Below are 9,163 nucleotides of genomic sequence, written 5' to 3' on the forward strand. Positions count from 1 at the left end.
CACATGGATACGTCTACAACACACATAGACCAGCCCGGGCTCTTGCTGAATCACTGCCGGAGTCTATGAACTCAGCTTGACTTCACATCCTATGTGTGCATGTGCATAAATGATGCAGATATCACCATGTTTGGATCTGAGAAGCAAGATATTACTTAAATTATAGGTCAGCATATGTACATTAGTTCCACAGCAGCTTGTAAGACTGAACACTGCTAAAGGTGGATGAGAGGAAAATGGCACCTTGTAGTAAAACTGTTCTGTTTTAGCATTTATTGATGTAAGATGCCAAGCAGCAAAGGCTGCTTCACAAATGTTCACAAACATTAGCATAAAGCATCCACTCACTCCCCATGTCTAACTTTCCCACCATGAGGATCTATCAGTTTCCATTTGTGTATCAGAAGAACGCCGCCAGTTATTTTTTGATCTGTCTGCAATCTCCCGAGACTAAGCTGTTTGTGCCAGCCCTAGGTTCAGTGGGTCGCTGAAATGAAGGAGAGCAGGATTTAATGTTTTTTTTTGTTCTCGGTCCAGAGGAGCAAGTCACTTTTATTTGTCAATAAGGCTATTGCACTTTCAGTGCCTTTTGCAAAAGTTGAGCTGAAGCTTCCATCTGAAGACGTGCCTCTATTTCCAGATTTAATCATAAGCATCTTAGAAAGAGTCTTCTGTAAAACAAACAAAGCCCAATTATGAGGGATTTTAAAGTTTCCGTTTTACAGCCTTCCTATATCATCATTCAGTTGAACAATATAAAAAAAACACAGTGCAAGACAAATAATCCATGTAATTACCACGTACTTACTTTCATTTCAAGACTAGAGTTCTGTAATACAAAACTAGACAAACCTCCTATTTCTCACTTTGGTGCTTTCTCTCTTTCATTTACCAGGAGAGGAAAGTTTTACAGGGAGAATATCTCATTTGCTGAACCAAGTAGAGAAAGGACAGATTGAGAACAACTGCTTTCAGTTTCACTCAATTAATTGGACTGAGAGGAAACAATTCTGCTTAGGAACTGAGAAGCAGAGGGGGATGTTAGCAAAGAGAGAAGTGTTAAGATTCACAGCCTGTTGGAACAGGGCGAGGAACGAGACTTACTGGAGCAAGCTCAACTGGAGGTATTGTCTGGCATCATTGTATCAATGCTTCTAACAAATATGCAATTTCTACTATGGAGAAAAAAAATTACTTCTTCTGAAACTATTCTGTAAGTCTCCATTCACTTTTGGAGCAGACAGACCTGGGACAGAACATCTGTTCTGTGCAATCCTTTGTGCTGATTTCTGCTTGCAGTAGGGAAGGTTCTGCACTGTTTAGAGGAGCATAACTTGAGGGAGAGTACACGTCACTCTGAGCCGAGAGAGTGAAAAGATACTGGCTGTGAAGCAATGCTTGCTTCATGCAACCTCATGGGAAACCACTGTGTGTTGGAATCTAAAGAGCTTTGTGATATTCTGAGTATTAGCTTTCCAAGACACACTTCCTCTGCAAAATATTCCACTGTTCCTATTAACCCAGTGTAGAATAATCCTGAATGACAAATTCTATTCTAAATTTCTGAAATTCTGCGGTACCTTTTTCTCCACGGCTTGATCTTCGTCTCATCCTAGCATTTTTCAAAGATGTCAAACGTAGACATTTGATCTAGAAAAATAAGTAACAGTCATATCAGAAGAGAATTTAACATTATATTCAACATGCAATCATATTCAGTAGGGAGGCAACTGGGTCCCTTTGTTGGGATGGAAAATTATCTAGAGCTCCCTCTCTGATGCAGCTGAGAGATAATCATACTGATTGCTCAGCAGAAACAGTATCAGCCTTCAGCAAATAAGGAGAGCTGCTGAAGACTTTCCAGGATTGGAGCTTAAAATTAATGGCTTGAGTCATGGTTATTATTTTCCTGAAACTCAAGCAGACTGTAGGGAGTGGATCTTGTTGTGTAGATGTGAGCACAAATACTCAGTGGAAATTAACAAATCCTTTACAGACAGTGAGTACCTATGGCCAGCATTTCAAGAAGCTTTTGAATCCAGAAGCAGGCACTGGACACCAGGCAGCGTGGAGAAAAGTAGTGATTCTGTGGGTATGGCTCTTTGCATGTAGGAGGCAGAACTCAATGTGTCACTTCTCACCTCATGTTTCCGAAGGGTTGGAAGTGGCAGAAGAATGTTGCAATGAGCACAAGTCACTAGCATGTCAAAAGACTGTGTCTCTTTAAAATCTTGAGGTGATGTGCAAAGTCTGCCTTTTGTGGGAGAAGGAAAGCCACTCTTCTTCTTTGCGGGTTTATGCAAGGCTTTGGAGGTCAGTGGCTGGTCCCTTTCTTTCCCTTTGGGACGGACATCTCTCCATGCTGTTGAATTCTCGGAGCGGGAAGAGGGAGCAAGGGAGGAAGAAGACTGTGGTGGATCACCGCTGAGTTCTGAAGTTGACTGGCCAGCAAGAACTTCCATCAGCTTATGGGCTGCACTGCATTTATTCTGTTGAAAGAGAGCATGCGTAACAAGGTGAAGACTGGCATTACACCTGACCGTGTTATGTTGGGATTTGTGACCGAGGTGAGTCATGGGGAGGGACAGTGGACACCACCTCACTGTGATGCTTCAGCTCAATACATTGTATTGTGAAACTATAGTTTGAAGAGCCAAGACACACTGCCCTTTCTTATCTAATATATAGCCTTTCAGATGAATAACCTGGCTAGAAATTAAGCACAGTCAATTTTCTTGTTCAGTTTCAAATGTGCTTACCAGATGTTGGGAGTATTGGTCATCTGGGAACGACTTATTGCAGTTCTGACAAAAATTGCCACCAGTACCTTCAGAAGGAAAAAAAAATGGAGAGAAACACAATACTGACACTAGTCATCTAGACAGGGTGCACAGATCCACTTATGGTCACCAGTTCTAGAGAAGCACAGAAGCTGATTCCACTGGCCAAAGAGGAATTAGAGCTGTGACTACATTTTGCTTTTGGCACCACCAATCCACCATTCCTTCTTGCAGACTTCAGGATATTTGAAGTTCCACTCCAGCCCCATGGCTCAAGATGCTTCATTTCTACCCTGGCCTAGCTAATTCTGTTGCCAGGGATTTTTTCTCTATAGCTTATTTTGCCAACCACTGCCAACCTACTGATGCCTGTTCTTTTCCAGAATCATTGACAGAATTCATGAATTTTTTGTCTTGACATACTCTGTCCAATACCTTAGGCCTAATAAAGTCGCTCTCAACTTCAAGAAATCAAAGTATGCATCGCTTTTATATATGAAGTAGGAAAAAATTCTAAATAATATTTTCTCTTGTGCAACAAATAGAAAGAGGAAGAAGTTCCACTTATTTCACTTGCAGGACACAAGGGAAGTATAAAAGAATATGGCTTATGAGCTACCAGTCAGTGGAACCACTCTGGCTTTACAATAACCAGTATAACAGATAGCAAGGCCTGGCCCTTTCACTGTGGTTGGTTAAACAACAATCCCTCCAGTCTGGATTACTGAGAACTGTAGAGAAGGCAGGAGAATTTTAGTGAGATTTAACAGAGTTGACCCAGTCCATGACAATGAGTTATTTTGCTTACCAGTGGGGCAAATAAATGTTGCATTAGTGGATGCTTCACTGGATTGAAAGTTCACATCCTTAGGACAGGACAGACTGCTGTTCTGACAAATCTCTTTGTGTTTGCTCACGTCTTTGTACATGATGTATTTGTTACACTCCCAACACCGCTCTGTTCGGCTGGCACAGGTGTTCAGGTGTTCCTGCAGCTTCTTGAAGGGCATTTCAAGCTCACAGATTTTGCATTTCATTGCTCGTTCAAGGCATTCGTTGGCCTGCACATGAAGAGAGGAAATTATTGCAAATTTTCTGTCAAGACTAAAAGAGGGCATTGGGTGAGAGCAGTGAGTGAATGTTGAAGAATGCCCTCCTTAAGGGGTATCTACATAACCAAATGCAGGCTTAGCTGTGTTAGGAGTTCACCTATCAACTAGGCTATCTTTAATTTAGGATGATTTAGGCAATATAAGGCAAAACGGGAAACAATAGCAATGAAGATGTTCTTTGTCAGTACAGGTTAGCAACAGAGCACAAGCCCACCTAGGAAATTCCAAAAAATTCAGCTACCACCACCAGGGGAAGCCTGCAGCGTCTTCACTGCTTTGGTTCCTTGCAATGGTTAGACTACAGCTAGCAGGGACAGGCTTCTCTCACTTCGCAGCCTCTGCTAATTCTTTTGCTTGTCTCCTCCTTACCTGTTCTTGGCCTTGCACTCATGTAGTTCCCATGCAAGGCTCCCATGCGAGAGCTGACTCTCGCTTTGTATAACCACTCCACTGGAAAAACAGGTAATATGAGTGTAGGGGTAGGACAGAAATGTCTTTGAGAAGCCCTCAAAGAACATCACCTTGAGGTGCCAAAGATGAGAAAGTAATAGATTATCTCCTGGAACAGACTGTCCCATCAAAACTGGATAAGCAACCACCATGGGATATACTTACGTGCAAGGGGAAAAGGTATGCCAACACACTGAAACTGTTGAGAGGTTTAAGTTTCTTCATGGTCCAGGACAGGAGTCAGGGATTTACATGTTTTTGCAGTTGAACCCATTAGAGCGACTCTTGGTGGCTGATCAAAGGGATCAGCATAGAAGGTAAAGAGTAACGCACTCCATACGTACCTCATGATGCTCCAACTGGTATTGCTGCATGCTTTGGTGACAAAGATTACATCTGACCTGCAAGCAAAGCACACAGGAGTTCACTGGGAGCACAGAAGGGTGGTTAGTGCTTCATATGTCAATACAGCTTCAGGTTGCTGCCAGGCCTGAGCTGTGTTGATGAGGTTTTGAGGAAAACAGGTATCTGATGATTCTGATAGAAGCTGTCATTCTGTGCAGGGATGCAGTTCTCAAAGGTGCCCGTGTGATGTAAAACAAAGGGTGTGTATTCAAATTTTTGATTGAGGTTTAACTTAGAAGCATAGCTCTGATATTCAGGTAGTCTAAGTCATAATAGCTCCTCTGAAAATATAAGAGGTATTCTCGCTTTCTATAGGTTTGCCTCAAGAGCTACTCATGTGTTCTGTTAAGTAACTGAAATCAATGGAACTGCTAAAACAATAAAACAAGTAAAACAGAATTAAAAAGTCATGCCTGTGCACTCATGCTTCAACATAGTACCTCTAGCTACAGGGTTCTTAATGCCATACTAAAAATGCTATTACCTCACTATATGAGATAAATTTACTCTGCAAGTTCAGTTTTGCTAAAAAGGTGCATTGATGCCATAACTTTGTACAAGCAACGTTTATGTCACATCAGGTACTGTCTGTCTTCCTTTAGTCAAATCATTTAACTTGCATGCTCTGGCTAATTCACAAGCACTAGGGGCATATCCATACTTGATCTGTAATTTGTATTTCTGGGGAAACTGAGATGCTACAGTTGTTCTGTCTATTCCTCTATGGGAAGCTGAAAAAAGTCCTTGAACAGTGTAAATATCACTGAGCAACAAGTAAAAACAATAGGTATTATTGTCATTCCTTCCACAGCAATCACTAGACAGAAAATTAACTCTTTCCCAGCTGACATCAAGACAACGTACTACTTCAGCGCTGGCAGCACTTTCTGCTTTTTGGTAGAAAACCCTGAAGAACTTGTAGCATTCCTCACCTGCTTGTGTGCTTCTCTTTGATGGTCTTTCATATCCTTTTGGACAACTGGTTCATCACATTCCGGACAAAGAGTGAGAAATCGCAAGCAATGGGTCTCATGGAGTGAGAAATTGGCAGCAGACACATCTCGTTTACTACAGAGCACATAAATAGGAAAAAGAGAAGAGTAAATGAACTGGTGTGATGGGGTGACCCTGGCCAGTAGCCAAGCACCCACACAGCTGCTCACTCACCACCACCACACACACAGTGTGATGGGGGGGGAATAGAAAAATGGAAGTGAGAAAATTTGTAGGTTGAATTAGTTTAATAGTTGAAGGAAAGAGGGGAGGAGGGAAAAAAAAAGTCAAGCAAACAACATCACTGCCTCTCACAAGTTTGCCTATACCCAACCAGCCTTTGAAGAACAACCACCTTGGAAGCAAAAAAAACCCAAAACCTGATCCTGTTGTTCTTCCTCTAATGCAGTTTTTATTCCTGAGCATGAGATTATACAGTATGGAATATCTCTCTGATCAGTTTGGGTCAGCTGTCCCAGCTCTGTCCTCTCCCAAACTCTTGCTCGACCCCAGACTGCTCACGTGGGAGGGGAGGCAAAGTGGGGAAAAAGAGAAAACCTTGACACTCTGCAAGCACTGTTCATCAAAAGCCAAAACATTGGTGTATTATCAACCCTGGTTTAGTCACAAATACAACACACAGCACCATAGGGGCTCGTTGCTCAATGTGGAGGGAATGGCCAGCAGGAGGTCACATAAATTACCAACAGCCCAGTACCCAGACAGAGCAGACACAGCACAAAAGTCCTGGTGCAGCAAACTCTTCTAATTTTCTTAGAGAAGGTAAGTTGCCTCAAAGAAATCTGCCTTAGACATGAGGTGAACTTTCCCGTGATCGTGATGGATAAGCAATGGAATGGATTTCCTGTGGGAACATGTCATCTCTGTCACCAGACTGTTCATTAGCGGCATCTGTTGGAAGTTTTAGGCAAAGTAGGTCTGCCAAGGAGTCAAGGTGCAGCAACTTCTTTATTCAAAGCATCCCCTACAACCTTTTAGAATATAATGCACAGACTCTCTTTGTGCAAGGCTATGCATTGGTTTTCTTTGTGACCAAATATAACTGAGGCTAAGCTCATGTTTAATGTTTCTAAATTTGACCTTTTTTTTTTTTCAATTGCAGTGCTTCATAGTCTTTGTTCATATAATTTGCCCAATGGCCTCACTACTAGTTGAGACACACCAAGCTATGCTATCTTCATGGCCCCTTTCAGCCTTCTATCCTATGAGAGGTGCCAACTGCCGTGAAAAAATGGGTATTTTATCACTTAAGTGCAAACTTAGCAACATCAGCCACGAGAGAAAACTGAGGCAGCTGCAGGGTTCGGCATGGTCCATGCACTGACTCCTCTGCCAGATACTGCAAAATTACCCACAGCAATATTATATAAAAAGAGAACATGCAGCATGGGAGAGGGCTACAGAAGAAACCTCTCCACAGCAAAGTAACAAGAAAGCAGCAACCTGGAATGTGAAAATGCATACACAATAATTTTGTTTACTACTCAATGGCTAGTGTAGGCCCATCCTACCATGCGGTTCTTCCTCTTCTCCCCGTTACAGGAGACGTAGATAACATTATGGAAAATCCCACAAAACTCTTGAAAACCTCACACTTTGTAGGGGTGAAGAGAGAGAGAAAAATCTCTTACCAATTTTTGCAGAACTTGCTCTCGTCTGCCATGATTTTTCTTTTTATTCTGCTGGATATCTTTTCTTCTAAGAGCAGAGAAGGGGAAAAAAAACGAAACTGAAAGCCTCTATTGCAGTAACTCCACCCCAAACAGCTGCTTGCCAAAAATTCTTTAAAGGAGAAACAGCAGTATTGCCAGGCAAGAATTAGTTTTTAGTGTGAGTTCCACATACAGATTAGTTTGCTAGTCCTTAGAGGAACTTCAGGGTGTCAGTCTCCTTCTTTCCCAAATAAGTTTAGTTTACAGGCGGTGGTGTATGCAGCAGGCAGGGCTGCCGCCAGTGCTGCCCAAAGAAGTGGGGGGCAGAGATGTTCTCTGCAGCAGGGCTGGCAGACACTGAGCCCCTCGCAGCTGCTCACCCACTCCCCATGGCTGGCATGGGGAGAGAATCAGAAGGGTTAAAAGTGAGAAAGCTGTAAAGACAGTTTAATCAGGAAAGTGAAAGCAAAGCAGAATGAGGAATTCATTCCCTGCTCCCCATGGCAGGCTGGTATTCAGCCACACCCAGGGAAGCCGGGCTCCATCACACCTAACAGTGAGTTGGGAAGACAAATGCCATCACTCTGAATTTCTGTACGTACCGAGCATGATGCCCCATGGTATGGGGTGCCCCTTGGTTCAGTTGGGGTCACTGTTCCGGCTGTGTGCCCTCCCAGCCCCCTGCCCACCCCCAGCCCAGAGCTGACAGGGCCAAGAAGAGCGGAAAGGCCTTGACGCTGTGCCAGGGCCACCCAGCAATAACGACAACACCCCTCTGCTACCAACACTGCTTCCAGCACAAATCCATATCATGGCCCCATACCAGCTACTATGAAGAAATGTAACTCTATCCCAGACAAAACCAGCGCAAATAGTGGCCTCTGCTCTCCAACACCCCGTCACGACTGCCTTTTGCCCCCACAGCAGCTGCAGGCCGAGGGGCTCCCTGCGGAGGGAGGCCGCCTGCTCGCACCTCAGGGGCGCCAGAGGCAGTGGGACACTGTTTCGTCACTGCCTCCCCAGGGAGACTGCTGCCACAGGGAGCCCTCTGGCCACCAACTCCTCTCACACTCGGAGCAGGGATGGCTGTGGGGAGCCCTTGGGCCCGTCGCCCTATCCTGCCCAGCTCAAAGTGGGCGGTTGAACCTCCAGAGATCATGGCAACCCTGCCCCTGAACTCACCATTGCTGGTATTTTACTGGCAGCCAAAGCACTGTGGTCCCAGACACGGTGTGGCAGAAGGGAGGGGAAGGACCCTGAAGAACCCCTCGGTCCCGCGGTCCAAACCCCAAGGGCTGCCCACGGGCAGCAGGCTCGGCTGGTGCCCACTGGCCTCAGCCCCTGCCTGGCTGATGTCACCGCAACCATTGTGGTGTCACCCATCTCCAGGGGCTGGTGGCAGTCACAGGGAGGGGCAGGGACTCACCGTGGCCCCTCCACCTCCAGAGCAGTGTCATAGTACGTCGGCCCCCCAAGCCTTCCCCGGTACAACACTGTCCACTCAAACACAGCCAGCTGGTGCGGGGAGACCTGGGAATAATGGGTGTTTATCTGGATTTTGTAACACAAATTATGTAATGAAGCAGAGAAAAGGCTTTTGAACAAATATGTTAATGAGATGGCAGCTAAGGGGGAGGTTACAGAGTTGCCAAGTCTGAATCAAATTTTTTAATGTGATTTTCTTTTGGGGTTTTCATTTATAGTCATTAGCCTGCACAGCATTTGAATGTGCTTTAGGGCTTCACACAAA

The 9,163-nt window shown here is 44.5% G+C and overlaps 1 protein-coding gene across 2 annotated transcripts; it reads right to left on the reverse strand.

Moving 5' to 3' along the window:
- Nucleotides 1-508: 508 nt before the first annotated feature.
- Nucleotides 509-8,865, reverse strand: XAF1 (XIAP associated factor 1). Of its 2 annotated transcripts, none has more exons than XM_014955415.1 (9): nt 8,596-8,865; nt 7,393-7,459; nt 5,680-5,815; nt 4,687-4,743; nt 3,589-3,841; nt 2,760-2,827; nt 2,142-2,489; nt 1,581-1,650; nt 509-668 (listed from the first exon to the last, which is right to left on the reverse strand). In XM_014955415.1, the coding sequence occupies exons 2-9, from the start codon at nt 7,422-7,424 to the stop codon at nt 658-660; spliced, it is 975 nt and encodes a 324-aa protein (XP_014810901.1). In that variant the 5' UTR covers nt 7,425-7,459; nt 8,596-8,865; the 3' UTR covers nt 509-657. The 2 variants fall into 2 exon arrangements, with proteins under 2 accessions (XP_014810901.1, XP_014810832.1); XM_014955346.1 differs by having other exon boundaries at nt 509-671; nt 8,596-8,861.
- Between the last annotated feature and the right edge of the window lie 298 nt (nt 8,866-9,163).

The sequence above is a fragment of the Calidris pugnax genome, unplaced genomic scaffold (genome assembly GCF_001431845.1).
Source record: "Calidris pugnax isolate Ruff unplaced genomic scaffold, ASM143184v1 scaffold45, whole genome shotgun sequence".
In the NCBI taxonomy this organism is placed as follows: Eukaryota; Metazoa; Chordata; class Aves; order Charadriiformes; family Scolopacidae; genus Calidris; species Calidris pugnax.

Excerpts from the sequence above, each read along its gene's own strand:
- XAF1 (XM_014955346.1), bottom strand. The coding sequence starts at position 7,424 with ATGGCAGACGAGAGCAAGTTCTGCAAAAATTG. Across the intron at positions 2,490-2,759 it reads ACCAATACTCCCAACATCTG|AATAAATGCAGTGCAGCCCA; the intron begins GTAAGCACATTT and ends CTCTTTCAACAG. Across the intron at positions 1,651-2,141 it reads CAACCCTTCGGAAACATGAG|ATCAAATGTCTACGTTTGAC; the intron begins GTGAGAAGTGAC and ends TTATTTTTCTAG.